This window comes from Entelurus aequoreus, linkage group LG27, assembly GCF_033978785.1.
Source record: "Entelurus aequoreus isolate RoL-2023_Sb linkage group LG27, RoL_Eaeq_v1.1, whole genome shotgun sequence".
Taxonomy (NCBI): Eukaryota; Metazoa; Chordata; class Actinopteri; order Syngnathiformes; family Syngnathidae; genus Entelurus; species Entelurus aequoreus.
Window position 1 is genome coordinate 13,293,152 of NC_084757.1, and position 22,955 is coordinate 13,316,106.

Genomic DNA, 22,955 nt, shown 5'->3' on the forward strand with positions numbered 1-22,955 from the left:
AGTTGTAGGTGGGATCGGTGTATTAGCGGCTGGCTGCAGCAACACAACCAGGAGGACTTTGACTTGGATAGCAGATGCGCGAGCCGATGCTAGCCGCCAACCGCATCTGTGATCGGGTGAAGTCCTTCGTCGTGCTGTCGATCGCTGGAACACAGCTGAGCACGGGTGTTGATGAGCAGATGAGGGCTGGCTGGCGTAGGTGGAGCGCTAATGTTTTTATCATAGCTCTGTGAGGTCCGGTTGCTAAGTTAGCTTCAGCGTCGTTAGCAACAGCATTGTTAAGCTTTGCCAGGCTGAGAATTATTAACCGTGTATTTACATGTCCATGGTTTAATAGTATTGTTGATCTTCTGTCTATCCTTCCAGTCAGGGGTTTATTTCTTTTGTTTCTATCTGCATTTGTCCCAGATGCTATCACATTAGCTCAGTAGCTAAAGAGCTTCGCTGATGTATTGTCGTGGAGATAAAAGTCACTTTAAATGTCCATTTCGCGTTCTCGACTCTCATTTTCAAGAGGATATAGTATCCGAGGTGGTTTCAAATACAAATCCGTGATCCACAATAGAAAAAGGAGAGTGTGTGGAATCCAATGAGACCTTGTACCTAAGTTACGGTCAGAGCGAAAAAAGATACACAATGCACTGCCTCTCTAGTTCTTCACTCTAACGTTCCTCATCCACGAATCTTTCATCCTCGCTCAAATTAATGGGGTAATCGTCGCTTTCTCGGTCCGAATCTCTCTCGCTCCGTTGTAAACAACGGGGAATTGTGAGGAATCCTTCCTCCTGTGACGTCACGCTACTTCCGGTATAGGCAAGGCTTTTTTTTTTTATCAGCGACCAAAAGTTGCTAACTTTATCGTCGTTGTTCTCTACTAAATCCTTTCAGCAAAAATATGGCAATATCGCGAAATGATCAAGTATGACACATAGAATGGATCTGCTATCCCCGTTTAAATAAGAAAATTGAATTTCAGTAGGCCTTTAAGGTTAGAATAAGTAGTTGCAACGTTACGTCCCACTGTCTCTCGAGCGCGAGGAAAGTGAAACCACAGGTGGAAAAATTGCAAAAGAAGAGAAGCGTCAATTAATTAATTAATCTTTACCGGACACTTTGAAAAGTATACCTGCACTTGTCACTTTCAAAAAACAAACAAAATGATGGCTAGTTGAGCAACAATCGTGTTCCCATGTTTAGTTTTTACTCATTTTTACTAATTGGTTTTTATGTAGTCTGCACTTTGTCTGTGTTATTATTATTCTTGGCTTTTATCTAGTTTGCACTTTGTCTGTATTATTACTATTATCATTATTATCGACTCATTCTATTTTTTATTTTCCTATTTTAATGATGTTGGATCTGTGTTGTTGTTGTTGTTGGGGACAAGTGTTGTAAATTAGCTTTGGCTACAAACACTATGATGCATACATCGGATAACTGTTTCAGATGTCTATGTTTTTGTATCTGTCCCTATTTCAAATAAACCTCTATATATATATATATATATAGGCCGCATGCACGAGTGCCGCAACCATCATCAAGGATGAACATCTTATTTCCTCTTATAAGGTCGTCAATTGTGGTTAATATTAGTGTACTTTATAAGTCGTTTGTGCATAAACTGCTCAGAAACAATCCAATTAAGCTGTAACAAGTTAGTAGCATATTCATGGTGCTGGTAAAGGCTTTGCAGCAGAGGAAGAGCAGGGAGCAGCTCTTTGTTATCATTCTTTTACAGCATGTGGAATGTTGTTTCATTCCACACAATGGGGACAGCATTAGGTTGGCATTTGCTCGGTGTGAAAAAAGCAAACAGGATGAAGGGTGACTGCAGGGCAGTGGTGTGCGGGACGACGCACTGACTTTTTTTAAATCATTGCAATGTAGTTACTGTTAATACAGCTCGCTCATTAGGACAATATGAAACATCATTAAAATGATTTCATTTAGGTGAATATATCGTTTTCAAATAATCCCATAATTGTTTTAAAGCAGGGGTGTCCAAAGTGTGGCCCGCAGCTAATTGCTTACCAGCCCGCCACGCATTCTGGAAATGCCATTGCAAAAATAAAAATAAAAACATTTAAGAAAGTGGAATGCAGTTGACACAAAGCTGCCATGCAGGCTGTTTTTTAGGGCCCGCACGGCCCATTGTAAAAGGAATCCCAACGGGAGTCCTTTTGCATTGGGACGAAAGGACCCATTGTTATTGTAAGGTTTTATTATTATTATTATTAGGGTCCGCCTGTACCCTGTATAAAGGACTCCCACAGGGAGTCCTTTATACATGGACAAAGGACACTATTGTAATTGTAAGGTTTATTATTATTATTCCGCAGCTTTGCGCACTACTTTGCCCCCCTTAACATGCTTCAAAACTCACCAAATTTGACACACACATAGAAAAACGTGCCCCAACCACTTTAGTAAAAAAAACTTTTAAAAAATTGCGCTCTAGCGCCCCCTAGGAAGAAAACTGCCTGTAACTCCCAGTACGAATGTCGTAGAGACATGAAACACAAACTTCTATGTAGGTCTCACTTAGACCTACATTTCATAATTTAACATCCTCGGGCAAAAACCAACAGGAAGTTGGCAATTTCCCCTTCAAGACAAAAAATGACTAAAAACACTCATTTTTGCCTCTTTGAGCTGTAATTTGACCCCTTTAAAATACTTCAAAACTCACCAAACTTCTCACACACATCAGGACTGGTGGAAATTGCGATCTAAAAAAACAAAAAACAAACTCCAAAACTCAAAATTGTGCCCTTGCGCAATTTTTGAATAAAACAGACAAAACTGCTTCTCAGAGGAAAACAGACAAAACTGCTTGTAACTTCCGGTAGGAACGTCTTAGAGACATGAAACAAAAACCTCTATGTAGGTCCCACTTAGACCTACATTTCATAGATTGACATCCTTCAGCAAAAATCAACAGGAAGTTTGCTATCCCTCCTTCAAAACAATTTTTTTGTTTAATCCGGTCACCAAACATCAAACATTATCTCCTCTGAGCGCGTTTGTCGTTTCGGCTTCAAACTACTACAGGAGAGAGATTGAACCCTTCTGATTAAAAGTTGACGACGGCGTTTTGATTCGTGCTACCGTTTTGATTTTACGAGCCTTCAAAGAAAAGAACCACTGTGCCGCAGCACCTAGGAAAAAAACATAGACACAACTTCCTGTAACTCCCAGTACGAATATCGTAGAGACACGAAACAAAAACCTCTATGTAGGTCTCACTCAGGACTACCACTGGACAAAAGTATTGGGACACCTAGGACTAGCACCAGCCAAAATGCGGACCCGACCAACGCTGCTTGCAGCTTTAATTATTATTATTATTATTATTCCGCAGCTTTGCGCACTACTTTGCCCCCCTTAACATGCTTCAAAACTCACCAAATTTTACACACACATAGAAAAACGTGCCCCAAACACTTTAGTAAAAAAACCTAACCCCAAAAATCAAAATTGCGCTCTAGCGCCCCCTAGGGAAAAAACAAAAACAAACTGCCTGTAACTCCCACTAGGAAGGTCGTAGAGACATGAAACAAAAACCTCTATGTAGGTCTGACGTAGACCTACATTTCATAATTTGACATCCTCGGGCAAAAACCAACAGGAAGTTGGCAATTTCCCCTTATTTGACCCCCTTAAAATACTTCAAAACTCACCAAACTTTTCACACACATCAGGACTGGTGGAAATTGCGATCTAATAAAAAAAAAAACGAACCCCAAAACTCAAATTTGCGCTCTAGCGCAATTTTTGAATAAAACAGAGACAAAACTGCTCCTCAGAGGAAAACACAGACAAAACTGCTTGTAACTTCCGGTAGGAACGTCTTAGAGACATGAAACAAAAACCTCTATGTAGGTCTCCCTTAGACCTACATTTCATAGATTGACACCCTTCAGCAAAAATCAACAGGAAGTTTGCAATCCCTCCTTCAAAACTAAATTTTTGTTAAAACCGGTCACCAAACATCAAACATTATTTCCTCTGAGCGCGTTTGTCGTTTCGGCTTCAAACTACTACAGGAGAGAGATTGAACCTTTCTGATTGACGGATATTAAAAGAGTTTGGATAAGTGCTACGGTTTTGATTTTACGAGCCTTCAAGGAACCGCTGCGCTGATAATGCTGCTGTGATTTTACGAGCCTTAATAGAACCACTGTACCACTGCGCTGATGTCAACAAAAGTATTGGGACACTTAGGACTAACAGTAGACAAAAGTTTTTGGACACTTAGGACTAGCACCTGCCAAATATGCGGGCCCGACCAACGCTGCTTGCAGCTTTAATTTTCTTTTGTCTTTCTTCATTTTTCTTTTTTTGCCATTGCTCCAAAAAAAAAAAAATTACCAAAAAATCAATGTGATAATGAATTATTTTTAATTCTCCAATTACTTAAAAAAATTTCACTTTAAAACGTTTTGTGTGGAAAAAATATTGCATATATTGTGCGGTTGCCATATAAAAGCATCAAACAAAGCATAAAACAAACCAAAATAATAGTTCAAAGGTAAAATTAACAGATATATCTGAAGTTGATCTCGTATTGAAAGTAAAAAATAAATAAATAAATAAATGTAATGAGTGGGGCACCCTTTGGATCCCAAAGGTATTTAGTGGGATTTTATTCATCTTTACACTGTGATTACTCAAAAATAATAATGAATCAATGGTGTCCTGCATTATTGATTATGGCTCTAATTACTAAATACCTGTACTGCATATTTCAGCTTTACTATAAAAAACTGAAATGTTGTCTTTGACAAAAAAGGCTTTTTTTTTTTTAATTCATATCAACCTGAAGTTGATATAGAGATTTACTATAAGCGTTAAATCAAATCAAAAAAATAATAATTTGACTTATTTTTAACATTTTAATGACTGAGACCCTTTATGGTCCCCGGGAACCCTAAAGGTAAAAAAAATAAAAATAAAAATAAAAAAATCCATATATTTTGTCATGGTTTGAAAATGGAAAATATCAAAATGGCCCCCGCATGCTTTAATTTTTCCATGTGCGGCCCTCAGTGGGAAAAGTTTGGACACCCCTGTTTTAAAGTATACAGTGCAAAGTATTCACAGCTTCACTTGTTCACATTTTATGTTCCAGCCTTATTACAAAATGGAATGAATGTATTTTTGTCCTCAAAAATTCTACACTGAGCTTTGAGATTCAAGGCTCAGCCACATACATGCACACTAAAATACAATTCAATTATAAATATTTTAGTGTTTGAATGATGGCATCTGATAGCGAGACATATTATTACTAATTATTAGGGATGTCCGATAATGGCTTTTTTGCCGATATCCGATATTCCGATATTGTCCAACTCTTAATTACCGATACCGATATATACAGTCGTGGAATTAACACATTATTATGCCGAATTTGGACAACCAGGTATGGTGAAGATAAGGTCCTTTTTAAAAAAAATAAATAAAATAAGATAAATAAATTAAAAACATTTTCTTGAATAAAAAAGAAAGTAAAACAATATAAAAACAGTTACATAGAAACTAGTAATTAATGAAAATGAGTAAAATTAACTGTTAAAGGTTAGTATTATTAGTGGACCAGCAGCACGCACAATCATGTGTGCTTACGGACTGTATCCCTTGCAGACTGTATTGATATATATTGATATATAATGTAGGAACCACAATATTAATAACAGAAAGAAACAACCCTTTTGTGTGAATGAGTGTAAATGGGGCAGGGAGGTTTTTTGGGGTTTGGTGCACTAATTGTAAGTGTATCTTGTGTTTTTTATGTTGATTTAATAAAAATAAAAAAATAATTAAAAAAACAAAAAAAACAACAATGATACCGATAATAAAAAAAGCGATACCGATAATTTCCGATATTAAAGGCCTACTGAAAGCCACTACTACCGACCACGCAGTCTGATAGTTTATATATTAATGATGAAATCTTAACATTGCAACACATGCCAATACGGCTGGGTTAACTTATAAAGTGCAATTTTTAATTTCCCGCCACACTTCCGGTTGAAAACTCCTTTGGAGGATGACGTATGCGCGTGACGTAGCCAGTGAAACAGGAGTATCGGTACCCCATTGAAGCCAATACAAAATAGCTGTTTTCATTTCAAAATTCCACAGTATTCTGGACATCTGCGTTGGTGAATCTATTGCAATTTGTTTAATGAACAATGAAGACAGCAAAGAAGAAAGTTGTAGGTGGGATCGGTGTATTAGCGGCTGGCTGCAGCAACACAACAAGGAGGACTTACTTGGATAGCAGACGCGCTAGACGCCGACCGCATCTGTGATCGGGTGAAGTCCTTCGTCGCGCTGTCGATCGCTGGAACGCAGGTGAGCACGGGTGTTGATGAGCAGATGAGGGCTGGCTGGCGTAGGTGGAGCGCTAATGTTTTTATCATAGCTCTGTGAGGTCCGGTTGCTTAGTTGCTAAGTTAGCTTCAGCGTCGTTAGCAACAGCGTTGTTAAGCTTTGCCAGGCTGAGAATTATTAACCGTGTATTTACAGGTCCATGGTTTAATAGTATTGTTGATCTTCTGTCTATCCTTCCAGTCAGGGGTTTATTTATTTTGTTTCTATCTGCATTTGAGCCAGATGCTATCATGTTAGCTCAGTAGCTAAAGTGCTTCGCCGATGTATTGTCGTGGAGATAAAAGTCACTGTGAATGTCCATTTCGCGTTCTCGACTCTCATTTTCAAGAGGATATAGTATCCGAGGTGGTTTCAAATACAAATCCGTGATCCACAATAGAAAAAGGAGAGAGTGTGGAATCCAATGAGCCAGCTTGTACCTAAGTTACGGTCAGAGCGAAAAAAGATACACCCTGCACTACACTCTAGTCCTTCACTCTAACGTTCCTCATCCACGAATCTTTCATCCTCGCTCAAATTAATGGGGTAATCGTCGCTTTCTCGGTCCGAATCGCTCTAGCTGCGTTGAAAACAATAGGAAAATATGAGGAGGCGAACAACTGACTACGTCACGCTACTTCCGGTAGCGGTAGCAAGGCTTTTTTTTAATCAGAGACCAAAAGTTGCAAAATTTATCGTCGATGTTCTCTACTAAATCCTTTCAGCAAAAATATGGCAATATCGCGAAATGATCAAGTATGACACATAGAATGGATCTGCTATCCCCGTTTAAATAAAAAAAATTTCATTTCAGTAGGCCTTTAAATTTTTAAAGCATTTATCGGACATCTCTACTAACTATGTAAACATGATCATATTTGGTTTGTTGTTCTGAGCAGAATGACATCGCAGTACATATCCTACCAAGTCAGACCTACACTGTTTCAATGTCCATTTCTCTGATGATGCAATTGTTGATGACTGAAGTGCTGATATCAACTAAACCCTCCTTGTAAATATTGTACATAATATAAATAATTCAATGTATATACTCTGATGATTAACTTGTGTGATGACTGTATTATGCTGATAGTATATATTTGTACCATGAATTGATTAACGTGGAACCCGACTTAAACAAGTTGAAAAACTTATTGGGGTGTTACCATTTAGTGGTCAATTGTACGGAATATGTACTGTACTGTGCAATCTACTAATAAAAGTTTCAATCAATCAAAAAGAGTCTGTATATTATTTGAAACTAACATGCCATGGAAGTGTTTTTTGATCTCTTGGAACAGTGCTGCCGCCTAGTGGACACACACTGGTGCTCGAGTGTGTGTGTGTGTGTGTGTGTGTGTGTGTGTGTGTGTGTGTGTGTGTGTGTGTGTGTGTGTGTGTGCGTGTTCTGGCAATGCTTACTTAATGGAGACATCGCTCTGTTTACACCAGGGGTCCCCAAACTACGACCCGTGGGCTGGATACGGCCCCCCAGCGTCCAAAATCCGGCCCGCGGGAAGTCCCGTTAAAAAAAAAAAAAAAAAAAAATTTTTTTTTTTTTTAAATTTGTCCTTACTAGTCCTTTTTCTACCGTCTCCTAGCCACTCAGGCAAATCATATTGTCTAAAAATGCATTTTACCATCGATAACGTGACATGCAGCAAGTGCGCTCTTTAAGTCAATGAGTGCGCGAGGAATATATATGTACGAATACACATACATACATATACACATATATATATATATATATATATATATATATATATATATATATATATATATATATATATATATATATATATATATATATATATATATATATATATATATATATATATATATATATATATATATATATATATATATATATATATATATATATATATATATATATATATATATATATATATATACACACATACATACACATATATATATATATACACATATACATATACATGGACATATACACACACACACATTTACATATTATATATATATATATATATATATATATATATATATATATATATATATATACTGTATATAGCGCGGCCCCCAGCCAAATTGTTTTACCCCAATGCGGCCCCGGAGTCAAAAAGATTGGGGACCCCTGGTTTACAGTCACCTTTAGGGGACCTCTGACGGTATGGGGACAAAAAAAACAGGTCCCCTAAAGGGAAACCTTTTTAAATGATAGTCAGATCCATTCTGAAGATGCCTAAGTGATTTCCATCCTTCTATATATGGTAGTTGGAGTTGCAGACAACTTCATTATATTTTTCGGAGTATAAGTCGCTCCGGCCGAAAATGCATAATAAAGAAGGAAAAAAACATATATAAGTCGCACTGGAGTATAAGTCGCATTTTTTGGGGACATTTATTTGATAAAACCCAACACCAAGAATAGACATTTGAAAGGCAATTTAAAATAAATAAAGACTAGTGAACAACAGGCTGAATAAGTGTACGTTATATGAGGCATAAATAACCAACTGAGAACGTGCCTGGTATGTTAACGTAACATATTATGGTAAGAGTCATTCAAATAACTATAACATATAGAACATGCTATACGTTTACCAAACAATCTGTCACTCCCAATCGCTAAATCCCATGAAATCTTATACGTCTAGTCTCTTACGTGAATGAGATAAATAATATTATTTCATATTTTACGCTAATGTGTTCATAATTTCACACATAAGTCGCTCCTGAGTATAAGTCGCACCTCCGGCCAAACTATGAAAAAAACGGCGACTTATAGTCCGACAAATACAGTAAGTAGCAGTTTTCAGTAATGTCACAGAAGATGCAGGATTTGCTTTAACATTTAAGTGGTGAAACTTCCCATAAGAGGACAGCTGTAGTGCTGTATTCTGAGGATCAAGTCATATTTAATTTGAACTTATTTTATTTTATTTTAAATGGTTCTCAGTAGTCACGTACAAATTTGTGTGAATTATGCAAAATGATTTAAATTTGGTCCCCATGAAGCATATTAACTCTTTTTTCCCCCAGGGTCCCCAGTAAGAATGATCAGCACATTACTTCATCAATCCAGAGATTTAAAGACGTGTATGAGCTAACTGGGCAGTGGACATTTTAACAAAATGGTTTTATGCCTCCACAACCTGTAGAAAGGGTGGTGCCCACAAGTGATGATCAAAAACTTGGTCCCCATTCCAAACTTCCAAACGATAACAAGTGCGTGCGTGCGTGCGTGCGTGCGTGCGTGCGTGCGTGCGTGCGTGCGTGCGTGCGTGCGTGCGTGCGAGCGTGCGTGCGTGCGTGTGTGTAAAGCTCTTGTGATCCTAATGGGATATTATAAGTAACACACATGTACAGTCGTGATCAAAAGTTGACATACACTTGTAAAGAACATAATGTCATGGCTGTCTTGAGTTTCCAATCATTTCTACAACTCTTATTTTTTTGTGATAGAGTGATTGGAGCACATACTTCATGAAATTTGGTTCTTTTATGAATTTATTATGGGTCTACTGAAAATGTGAGCAAATGTGCTGGGTCAAAAGTATACATACAGCAATGTTAATATTTGCTTACATGTCCCTTGGCAAGTTTCACTGCAATAAGGCACTTTTGGTAGCCATCCACAAGCTTCTGCTTGACTTCTTGACCACTCCTCTTGACAAAATTGGTGCAGTTCAGCTAAAAGTGTTAGTTTCCTGACATGGACTTGTTTCTTCAGCATTGTCCACACGTTTAAGTCAGGACTTTGGGAAGGCCGTTCTAAAACCTTCATTCTAGCCTGATTTAGCCATTCCTTTACCACTTTTGACGTGTGTTTGGGGTCATTGTCCTGTTGGAACACCCAACTGCGCCCAAGACCCAACCTCCGGGCTGATGATTTTAGGTTGCTAATTTGAGATACAAATATCTTGACTTGCGAGCTCGGTTATGTTACGAATTGAGTTCGTAGGTTGAGGTACTACTGCGGTTCTATTCAACTGGTGGCTCGCCATGGCTTTTAACGTGGCCTGCCGAACATCACCCAATTGGGTTGAGGAATCCATTCAAAATAAGGGTTGTACGCAGTACTCCCTTTATATCGACCTTGAAAAAAATCTATCAATAAATCGCGACGATCTGACTTTTAACAGCGACTGGACAACAAAGTATGAATGTATTGAAATTGCTGACTTTGTGCATTTGAAACAATTGTATTGTTGATAACAGAGGTAATTATTGTTATTTACTATCAATAGTGCATTTTCTATTGCTATTTTTATTGCTCCATTTGTAGTGTAATAATGTTCAATGTAATTTCTGTGTTATTAATATTTACTTTACTAACTGCTTCTTTGCGATCACTTTTCCTATCATATTTGTACATATCCTATTTGCTGGTGCTGTTCTGTTGTTGTTGTTGTTGTTGTTGTTGTTGTTGTTGTTGTTGTTGTTGTTCTGGGGAGCCTGGCTGCCCTAATGGAACCATTGCTGCGGGGTACGTGAGAGATTCCTGGGACAAATGGAGAATCATGTGCGGTGTGAAAGCCGATGTGTTTACTTTGTAATTACGTAAACACAGTTTCAAAGGAATATAAACTGCGGAGGTACTTTCAAAAGAAACATCTAAATTTCGATATCTGGCCCCTGAGACCTTGGGTTCTTGAAACTGCGCCCCTTTTCATTAGGTAATGAAAAGCCCTGTACTAGAGTGTATATATAATAAGAGGACGATGATCAAAAGTAAAAAATAAAATAACTTGCAGATTTTCAATGTAAAAAAATATTACAAGCAGTCATTTTTATTAAAAGGGACCATCTATTGAAATGTGTACATTTTGCAAATACAAATGGGGTTGAATCATTTTCACATACATGTATATGAGGTCATGAGTTTCACGTGTGAGCCATTTGGATGAAAACGCCTTATGCTGGTAGCGATAAATCATTAAAAAGGTTATATAAATGACAGAAAGAAGTTCTTTCACAGTAAGACGCACCTGATACAACCTGCTGTCGCTGACACGGGAAGTGCTGTTGTGCATCAGTGTCGTGCGGCCTTACAGATTTTGTCGTAAACTTCCGGAAAGGCGTCCTTGCAGCCGAGCTCTTTTCTCAGCTTGTGGTACAGCGTGCCGTCGAACATCTCCCAGAACTCGGCGCGGTCCATGTAGACGTCTGCGTACAGCATCTGGAAGCTGCAAAATCCTAGCATTAGACCAGGGGTCGGCAACCCAAGATGTTGAGAGAGCCATATTGGACCAAAAATACAAAAAACTAATCTGTCTGGAGCAGCGAAAAAATTTAAAGTCGTATATAAGTCTTATAATAAAGACAACACATGATGTAAATGTCTATATTAGATATATTAGCCTACTATCAAAATGACTTTAAAAGCCTTATATAAGTGTTATAATGAAGGAAACACGTGATGCGTCTATATTAGCCTACTATCAAAATGACTTTAAAAGTCTTATATAAGTGTTATAATGAAGGCAACACATGATATAAGTGTCTATATTAGCTATAATAGCCTACTATCAAAATTACTTTAAAAGTCTTATATAAGTGTTATAATGAAGGCAACACATGATGTGTCTATATTAGCCTACTATCAAAATGACTTTAATAGTCTTATATAAGTGTTATAATGAAGGCAACACATGATGCAAGTGTCTATTTTAGCTATATTAGCCTACTATCAAAATGACTTTAAAAGCCTTATATAAGTGTTATAATGAAGGAAACACGTGATGAGTCTATATTAGCCTACTTTCAAAATGACTTTAAAAGCCTTATATAAGTGTTATAATGAAGGAAACACGTGATGCGTCTATATTATCCTACTATCAAAATGACTTTAAAAGTCTTATATAAGTGTTATAATGAAGGCAACACATGATATAAGTGTCTATATTAGCTATAATAGCCTACTATCAAAATTACTTTAAAAGTCTTATATAAGTGTTATAATGAAGGCAACACATGATGTGTCTATATTAGCCTACTATCAAAATGACTTTAATAGTCTTATATAAGTGTTATAATGAAGGCAACACATGATGCAAGTGTCTATTTTAGCTATATTAGCCTACTATCAAAATGACTTTAAAAATCTTATATAAGTGTTATAATGAAGGCGACACATGATGTGTCTATATTAGCCTACTATCAAAATGACTTTAAAAGCCTTATATAAGTGTTATAATGAAGGCAACACATGATGCAAGTATCTATTTTAGCTATATTAGCCTACTATCAAAATGACTTTAAAAATCTTATATAAGTGTTATAATGAAGACAACACATTGTAAGTGTCTATATTAGCCAACTATCAAAATTACTTTAAAAGTCTTATATAAGTGTTATAATGAAGGCAACACATGATGTGTCTATATTAGCCTACTATCAAAATGACTTTAAAAGCCTTATATAAGTGTATTAATGAAGACAACACATGATGTGTCTTTATTAGCTATATTAGCCTACTATCAAAATTACTTTAAAAGTCTTATATAAGTGTTACAATGAAGGCAACACATGTGTCTATAATAGCCTACTATCAAAATGACTTTAAAAGTCTTATATAAGTGTTATAATGAAGGCAACACATGATGTAAGTGTCTATATTAGCTATATTAGCCTACTATCAAAGGCTGACACAAATCTTTGTTGACAGAAATGTTGTATTTACATTTTTATTCTACACATTTTTGCAACATTGGAAATCATTAGTAAAAATGGAGGCTTCTCACAGGATGAGATAACTCCTGGAAATTATAGATGTGTGTGTCTTCTTCTAATGGATTTCTTACAATCTTTGCAAGCTAAATAACGTTTGCTGTGGTCTGGAACAACATGGCACACAAACAACTATCAGAAATGCAGCCAATATTGCATACATATAATGTCATGAGATATGCAAATATTAATTAAATACAAAGTGGAAATAAGTAAATGAAATTAAATGAGCTCAAATATACCTACAAACGAGGCATAAAGATGCAAAAATTACATACAGGTAGCCTAATTAGCATGTTAGCATTGATTAGCTTGCTGTCATGCACTGACCAAATGTGCCTGATTAGCACTCCAAGAAGTCAATAACATCAACAAAGCTCACCTTTGAAAGTTGCACATGTAAACAAACTACGATGCGTTCAAGGATCGCTGAAATTAGTAGGACAAAACGGTGCTTGCCAAATACTCTCATCAGTGAAGCATGTTTAAAGTTAAAGTTAAAGTACCAATGATTGTCACACACACACACACACTAGGTGTGGTGAAATGTGTCCTATGCATTTGACCCATCACCCTTGATCACCCCCTGGGAGGTGAGGGGAGCAGTGAGCAGCAGCGGTGGTCACGCCCGGGAATCATTTTTGGTGATTTAACCCCCAAATTCCAAAGGTTGATGCTGAGTGCCAAGCAGGGAGGTAATGTCTCCCATTTTTATAGTCTTTGGTACGACTCGGCCGGGGTTTGAACTCACGACCAACCCATCTCAGTGTGGACACTCTAACCCAGGGGTGTCAAACTCATTTTAGATCGGGGGCCGCATGGAGAAAAATCTACTCCCAGGTGGGCCGGACTGGTAAAATCACGGCACGATAACTTAAAAATAAAGACAACTTCAGATTTTTTTTTTTGTTTAAAAATAGAACAAGCACATTCTGAAAATGAACAAATCATAATGTTGATGGGTTTTTTTACACATACATGTTGCAGTTAATAGTATTCTATCTTTATTTGTCGTTACTTATACTTTCTGAATAAATGATGGGATAATGTTCATCAGTCAACTCATAGGTGTAATTTTCAATCTATTAAGATAAAAAAATATCAAAATCAAATTACAGGATGTTATTTATGTAGTTTGCTCATTTTTCTCAACTGGTGCACTAAGATCATGTGTTTTTTTTGGGGTTTTTTTACAAAAGTAGCATCATCTAAAATTATACAAAGAATTGCTATTGCGACATCTAGTGGACACATTTAGAAGAGCAGTTTCTTTCATTACAAAATTTCGCAAACTCATCCCGCGGGCCGCATAAAACCTGTTCGTGGGCCTGATCCGGCCCGCGGGCCGTACGTTTGACACCCCTGCTCTAACCTCAAGGCCACTGAGCAAATACTAAGATTTCTTAATGTAATGTAAACAGTGGGATTTTTAACAATTAGGAAGGTTTGTGTCATATTTGTCCTCCTACAGAAAATATATTAAAACTAAAATTATTTTTCCATTTTCACACATCTTTGAAAGAGGTCCAGGGAGCCACTAGGGCGGCGCTAAAGAGCCGCATGCGACTCTAGAACCGTGGCTTGCTGACCCCCGCATTAGACGCACTAATGTCCCGAACCGATCGAACAACAATATCTGAACACAGAAGACATCTTAGTATTTGAATTTGTAAAACTGTGGGGGGGAAAACAAAAAAGCAGGCTTTGCTACACATCTTAAAATGAAGCCTGAGGCTTTGTAAGAAGTCGAATTCAGTGCATAGGCCGACGTACCCGTGAACTTCTCGGACAAACTTCTCCAGCTGCCGCGTGGACGCCGTCGCCTCAAAGTGTTTGACTGTCGGCTCGCCGTACGCGCCGATATCCACGTACAACTCCTCCTCCTGACCCTCGGGGTGGACCATCCCTCTACCGGGGGGCAAAAGGAACGGGCACAGCCAAAGAGGGTAAACCTGGAACCGCAGAAAATGGCACACATATGTTTTTTTGTTTTTTTTTGTAACGGCGAGTATCTTTTGACCGAGTCCTACCTCAATGTCCTGGTGAAAGCGCATGATGGCGGCGCGGAGGTGCCTCATGGGCACCAGCATGTCCTGCACCACGTGGTGCTGCTCGTACAGGCGTCGGATGGTCTCTCCCTGCGTCAGCTTCAACAGCGAGATCTTCGGAGGAACCATCCACCCAAAGAGCCAGCGGAACACCGGGTGGTTGCCAAAGGGAATGATATCCTGCAATGTACAAAAGTATATTGTTTATCAAATAAATACAAAAAGGTTTAAATAAGAAAAAGAAAAAACACAATAATAATACAATTATATATATATGTATATATATATAAATATATATATATATATATATATATTAGGGGTGTGGGAAAAAATCGATTCGAATTCGAATCGCGATTCTCACGTTGTGCGATTCAGAATCTATTCTCTTTTTTTTTTTTAAATCGATTTTTTTATTTTTATTATTATTTTTTATTATTTTTTTTTAAATTAATCAATCCAACAAAACAGTACACAGCAATACCATAACAATGCAATCCAATTCCAAAACCAAACCCGACCCAGCAACACTCAGAACTGCAATAAACAGAGCAATTGAGAGGAGACACAAACACGACACAGAACAAACCAAAAGTAGTGAAACAAAAATGAATATTATCAACAACAGTATCAATATTAGTTACAATTTCAACATAGCAGTGATTAAAAATCCCTCATTGACATTATCATTAGACATTTATAAAAAAAAAAAAAAAAAAAGAACAATAGTGTCACAGTGGCTTACACTTGCATCGCATCTCATAAGCTTGACAACACACTGTGTCCAATATTTTCACAAAGATAAAATAAGTCATATTTTTGGTTCATTTAATAGTTAAAAAAAATGTACATTATTGCAATCAGTTGATAAAACATTGTCCTTTACAATTATAAAAGCTTTTTACACAAATCTACTACTCTGCTTGCATGTCAGCAGACTGGGGTAGATCCTGCTGAAATCTATGTATTGAATGAATAGAGAATCCTTTTGAATCGGGAAAAAAATCGTTTTTGAATCGAGAATCGTGTTGAATTGAAAAAAAAAAAAAATCGATTTTGAATCGAATCATGACCCCAAGAATCGATATTGAATCGAATCGTGGGACACCCAAAGATTCACAGCCCTAATATATATATATATATATATATACATTTTTTTATTTAATTTTTTTTCCGCCCCGAATATTTGCAGAATTGGAATCGTATTTATTGTCATCATACAATGTAACATGAAATGATGCTGACTCTTTTTTTTAATTAAAAAAGATTAAAAGCCGTAAATAGAAATAGACACAAAAAAACAGTTGCAATACAAACATTTTTTTAATGTCCTATTCCGACTAAAAGACTAAAAGGTACGACACCAAATAAGAACACACTGTGCACTTTTCTTGCTTACAGTGCATCCAGAAAGTATTCACAGCACTTCATTTTTCCACAAATATTACAGCTTTATTCCAAAATGGAATACATTCATTTTCGTCATCAAAATTTTACACAGAATACTCCATAATGACAAAGTGAAAAGTTAAATAAAAACTAGAGACCGATATATACAGCCGTGGAATTAACACATTATTATGCCTAATTTTGTTGTGATGCCCTGCTGGATGCATTAAACAATGTAACAAGGTTTTCCAAAATAAATCAACTCAAGTTATGGAAAAAAATGCCAACATGGCACTGCCATATTTATTATTGAAGTCACAAAGTGCATCATTTTTTTGAACATGCCTCAAAACAGCAGCTTGGAATTTGGGACATGCTCTCCCTGAGAGAGCGTGAGGAGGTTGAGGTGGGGGGGTTGGGGGGGGAGCTTGGTGGGGAGGGATAGCGGGGGGTGTATATCGTAGCGTCCCGGAAGAGTTAGTGCTGCAAGGGGTTCTGGGTATTTAGATTTAGATTTATTGGTCCCCGTTGGGGAAATTAATTTTCACGGCCGTACATTTGAACAATAGACATTACACATCACGAAACAAAAATAACAAAAAGACATCATACATGACCAACACATTTACAGGCTTGTCAGACAGGTCAGCCGGGCCTGCTGTTAAGGACGGCTATAGCTGCAGGGATAAGGTTTTTCCTGAGGCGGGCCCTCCGGAATTTGATGATTCTGTACCTGCGCCCTGATGGTAGTGGGATGATTTATTGGTGTAGTGCAGACCTGGGCATTCTGCGGCCCGCGGGCCGCATCCGGCCCTTTGTGCGTCCCTGTCCGGCCCGCGTGAGGCCAATTATAAATTACAAAATAAATTTAAAAAGTATCTATGTCGAGTGTGCAATACAACGGTGCTGCTTTTGTTTTGAAAATCGTTATTTGTATTACTTCCATGTGGACGTATGCGTGTGCGTGGTTGTGAGTGAATGTGAACAGCTGCAATTACAAAATAAAGTTGAAAAAACATCTATGTCCTGCGCGCAATACAACTGTGCTGCTTTTATTTTGAAAAGTATTATTTATGGGCGTGTGTCCGTGTGTAACCTGCGAGTGAAGGTGCACATGCAGCGACAAGTGATGCACGGTTTACACCCGAGACGCTAAAAAGAGAAAAGTTGATGAGGAATGCCGTGTTTTCAACAAGACATGGACTGCCAAGCAACGTTCCCTCTAAGGTGCGTGCCTGCGCAATTGCGCACTGCTCAAGCGTCCGCTGCGCGCAGCAAGTATATGCCGCGCACCAAATCAAATCCCATCTGAATTCTAAACAAAATAAACATATTTATTCTATGGAATTTTGCAATGCAACTTTGAGTGACAGTGACAACAAACGGCCCCAATGGTGTTCGTCAACACCGTTTACAACACCGTTCAATTGAACACCGTTCAATTATTGTAACGTCCATCGAGATGCTTCGAGGACAGGAATTATATCGATCACTTTATTGAGCAAAACTGTTTATATTCGGACATAACCACACCAAAAACATGAGTAAAACAATTCTATCTCTAAAAACTAGTCATTTTCTGCCGTACAAACCAGGCCAAAACCAACTTGTCATCTGTCACCAACACGCATAGCACTAAACCACTGGTGCGTTTATGGCCACACAAAAAGTCGGACAACTCAAACACCACACAAAGTTACGCTATGACTCCTCAGTCATACGTGTGCTCATTTTACTGTCATTTATTATTAATGTTAATTTATTTATATTAGTCATGGAATGCTGTTACACACACTATGTTGAAGTATTACTATTATTATTAATTATTATTATTATTATTATTATTTATCTTACGGTATATATCAAAAATAATATTGAGCAAAATTTAATTGAAATATTGTCGATGTGGCCCTCCAGCAGTGCTCGGGTAGCTCATGCGGCCCCCGGTAAAAATTAATTGCCCACCCCTGGTGTAGTGGGTGAGTGATATCCTGGACTATCGTGTTTGCCAGTCGAATGATGGACCTGTGGTTTAAATCTGAAATGTTGGGTGTGGGTAGGCCGATGATTTTAGCTGCTAGGTTTGTAATGCAGCTGTTCTGTTGTGTTTATGTTGTGTTACGGTGCAGATGTTCTCCCGAAATGTGTTTGTCATTCTTGTTTGTAGTGTGGCGCATATTTGTAACAGTGTTAAAGTTGTTTATACGGCAACCCTCAGTGTGACCTGTATGGCTGTTGACCAAGTATGCATTGCATTCACTTGTGTGTGTGAAAAGCCGTAGATATTATGTGACTGGGCCGGCACGCAAAGGCAGTGCCTTTAAGGTTTATTGGCGCTCTGTACTTCTCCCTACGTCCGTGTACACAGCGGCGTTTTAAAAAGTCATACATTTTACTTTTTGAAACCAATACCGATAATTTTGAAACCGATACCGATAATTTCCGATATTACATTTTAAAGCATTTATCGGCCGATAATATCGGCATCCCTAGTTAAAACAATCTATATATTGTATTGTATATATCAAAATGGCCCCGCGTGCTTGAATTTTTCAGTGTGTGACCCTCAGTGGAAAACGTTTGGACACCCCTGATCTAGAGAGACTAGTAAATATTATACGCTTACATTTCTAACAAGGAGACTGCATCCAGTGGAAGTTCAAAGCATCCGACGGCTTAGCCGAGTGAGACCTCTCTCTTTGCAAACCAACAGCCAGCAGAAGGATGTGTGTCAGACCAACACATGCATAATTAAACACACCATTAACTTCCACACAAGGCGAGGGGCGGCTAATGGCTCGATGGGCTGCACGTGTCACAAACACGAGGCGGGGGTGCAAAGATGGAGGACCATGACGGGCAGATAAAGTGTGTTTACGCACCTGGATCTCCCAGAAGATGCTGCGTGTGTGTCTGTGGTAGTACTGTCTCAGAGGGATGTACTCCACACCGGCCTCGCCGCCTGCCAGGTAGCTCTCCACGTGTTTGAAGAACCACGGTTTGAAGTGCAGGCCGATCCTGTTGATCTGACGTCAAAACAGAGTGAATGCGAGAAGACCGAAGGGTCACGTGAAGCCCTCGCCGACTCGTACCTTGTCTGGCTCGGCGTGCTCGCTCATGCTTCCCGTCATGACGACGGCAGAGTCCAGGGAGAACTGGATGCCCTCCACGAACGTGTTCTGCTTGTTCTGGGACGCCTCGGCGAAGCGGCGGCAGATGTTCTCCAGGCCTCGGACCGGCTCGTAGCGCAGCTTGACCCACGCTTTAGCCGGCACGATTTTGATCTCGGCCGCCACCAGGAAGCCCAGAGTGCCGCAGGACCACGGGACGGCGTGGAAGAGGTCCGAGTTCTCCTCCTGTTGGCCAGTGACATCAAACACAAAAACAGTCAGAATGAACACGACGTGGACAAAAGTATTGAGACACGCTGGCATGCCTTTTCCTATGGCTTGGATTAGAGATGACTGCAAAAAACTTTTTACACTTCTATACTGAAATAAATACACCTACAACTTATTAAATAAAAATTCTGAAAAAACTACCGGCAGCGGTAAAGTTTAGATCTGTGAAGGAAAGAAGAAAGTGAATGAATGTTTATAACTGAATAAATTTACATACGCATAAAAATGTGTTTTGTTTTGTAATATTTTTTTAATGAATGAAGTAACGATTATGACAACCTTTTTCCAAAACACAATATAGAATGAGAGATATAACAGGATAACGCATACATTTATCATTTGTTTTCAAAACGGTTACAAAAAAAAGTGGGACCCCAAAAATGTACTGTGGGACCCCATTTTTATGACTTGAAAATTGCTAGCGCCAAATCTGTTACATATTTAAGTCTCGACACAACAATGATTAACTACACAACAAGTGTCTTCCTGTTTGTTTGTATTTCACTACTGAAGGCTTACAGTGATAATAAATAGGAAGCTGGATGATAATCAGTCCCTCCAGGATTTTGCAAGCTTTTTTTTGTACTCAAGTATGAATACCGCTAATTTAGAATAAAATGACTCAAGTAAAAGTATTCCGTGAAAAACCTTAGCACAGTCCTGTTACCTCAGTTACAATATGTTAAATTGTTGTAATGTGCTTAATATGCTATTAGCATAGATCCAATGTGCTTATATTTTATGTATTTACTAGGGCTGCAACAACTAATCGATTATAAAAAATAGTTGGCGATTAATTTAGTCATCAATTCGTTGGATCTATGCTATGCGCATGCGCAGAGGATAATTTTTTTTGTAATTTTTTATAAACCTTTATTTAAAAACTGCAACATGTACAAACAGCTGAGAAACAATAATCAAAAATAAGTATGGTGCCAGTATGCTGTTTTTTTCAATAAAATACTGGAAAGGATAGAAATGTAGTTTGTCTCTTTTATCCGATTATTAATCGATTAATCGAAGTAATAATCGACAGATGAATCGATTATCAAATGAATCGTAAGTTGCAGCCCTAGTATTTACTAATAATTTTATGCTAAAAAAAACACGTTATTCAATTAGTGTAGTAAAAAAAATGAAATAGCTTCCAGAGATGGGCCAATATGTGTATTATCAGGTTTTGAGTTTAAAAAAACAAAAAACAGAAGTGTAATTTCATTTGAGTTACAATTGCACTAATGTGGAAAAACGTGTTTATTGCAGCAATACCTATAAAAGGCCTCTAGGTGACACTAATGCTCTGCAGTGTGAGGTGTTTTTAAAAAGTCAATAGTCTTACTTGACTTAAGTTTGTTTTATTATTGTTTTATCTAAACGCTGACAGTTAAGAAAAATAAAATGTCAGCAGTTAATATGTCAACACTTGAATATTTACTGTACATTTATTCCTATGGATGAAATTGCATACTTTTTGAAAGGAAAAGCACAGTAAAAAAAACTCACCTCGGTGCAGCGCACAAGGCTGCCGTCAGCCAGCACCAGCTCGAAGGCCACGCAGATGTGCTGAAAGAGGCCGTAAATATGAGAGGACGACTCGATGCCGGTGCCCATCACCAAACCACCTGAGACGGGGGGAGGGGAAGGGGGAGCGCGCTGTGATTTCATTTCTTGCACAACAACAACAGAGGCCGTGGATACACAAAAACGTCAGGATAAATGAGCGCACGGCGGGCTTGATGGGAAAACATTAGGCCGCTGATGGACAGTTTATGGCATCAGGAAATCCATTATGAAACCCGATCCCCGGGTGCCTCCAACTCTGCGGCCATTTCCGCAGAGTTTTATCTGTGGACGTCTTCTAACAGAATTAGGGACGTCCAAACAGGAAGCAGTGATGGATGGGTGCACAGACCATACACCTCGAAACCCCCCCCCCCCACACACACACACACACAGTCGTTGAAGATTCCAGAGAGAATCATGTGTGCCGTGACGTACCCACGGTGAGGTCATCCAGCTCCGGGAGCACTGGCAGGGTCCAGCCAATGGAGTTGAGAAGGGCAGTCACCTGACCCATGTTGGCCAGGGGCTCGACTCTCACTACCTAAACAACAAACATCAAAACAAACATTAGCATATTTGTTTTTGGGGGGGGGGTTTTAAACAAAGGGACGTCGCTAAATGACATCATCTAATTTGCATCTATGGCCTTGACACATGAAACATGTATTTGTAATAAAAAGCATAACATTGTAAGAAGGGATGTCCGATAATGGCTTTTTGCCGATATCCGATATTCCGATATTGTCCAACTCTTTAATTACCGATACCGATATCAACCGATACCGATATATACAGTCGTGGAATTAACACATTATTATGCCTAATTTGGACAACCAGGTATGGTGAAGATAAGGTCCTTTTTTTTTAAATTAATAAAATAAAATAAGATAAATAAATTAAAAACATTTTCTTGAATAAAAAAGAAAGTAAAAGAATATAAAAACAGTTACATAGAAACTAGTAATTAATGAAAATGAGTAAAATTAACTGTTAAAGGTTAGTACTATTAGTGGACCAGCAGCACGCACAATCATGTGTGCTTACGGACTGTATCCCTTGCAGACTGTATTGATATATATTGATATATAATGTAGGAACCAGAATATTAATAACAGAAAGAAACAACCCTTTTGTGTGAATGAGTGTTAATGAGTGTAAATGGGGGAGGGAGGTTTTTTTGGGTTGGTGCACTAATTGTAAGTGTAGCTTGTGTTTTTTATGTTGATTTAATAAAATTTAAATAAATAAATAAAAGATAAACGATACCGATAATTAAAAAAACGATACCGATAATTTTGCGATATTACATTTTAAAGCATTTATCGGACATCTCTAATTGTAAGTTAAAAAAAACATTAAAAAATATGTTGGAAACTATAAATTACATTAGCCTCTAAAGCAGGGGTCCCCAAACTACGGGCCGCGGGCTGGATCCGGCCCCCCAGCATCCAAAATCCGGCCCACAGGA

General features: G+C 38.1%; 1 protein-coding gene across 2 annotated transcripts in view; it reads right to left on the reverse strand.

Annotated features, from left to right (window-relative positions):
- Positions 1-11,113: 11,113 nt before the first annotated feature.
- Positions 11,114-22,955, reverse strand: part of dhcr24 (24-dehydrocholesterol reductase) — a 28,924-nt gene continuing 17,082 nt past the window's right edge. Inside the window, exons 3-9 of one of the 2 annotated variants that reach the window (XM_062038597.1) lie at positions 21,923-22,028; positions 21,428-21,546; positions 19,616-19,879; positions 19,406-19,549; positions 15,120-15,317; positions 14,863-15,041; positions 11,114-11,546 (exon numbers count right to left, since the gene is read on the reverse strand). In XM_062038597.1, the coding sequence (XP_061894581.1) occupies positions 11,393-11,546; positions 14,863-15,041; positions 15,120-15,317; positions 19,406-19,549; positions 19,616-19,879; positions 21,428-21,546; positions 21,923-22,028 (1,164 nt within the window). In that variant the 3' untranslated portion in view covers positions 11,114-11,392. The remainder of the gene's footprint in view (positions 11,547-14,862; positions 15,042-15,119; positions 15,318-19,405; positions 19,550-19,615; positions 19,880-21,427; positions 21,547-21,922; positions 22,029-22,955) is intronic. The other variant, XM_062038596.1, reaches the window with a different exon arrangement.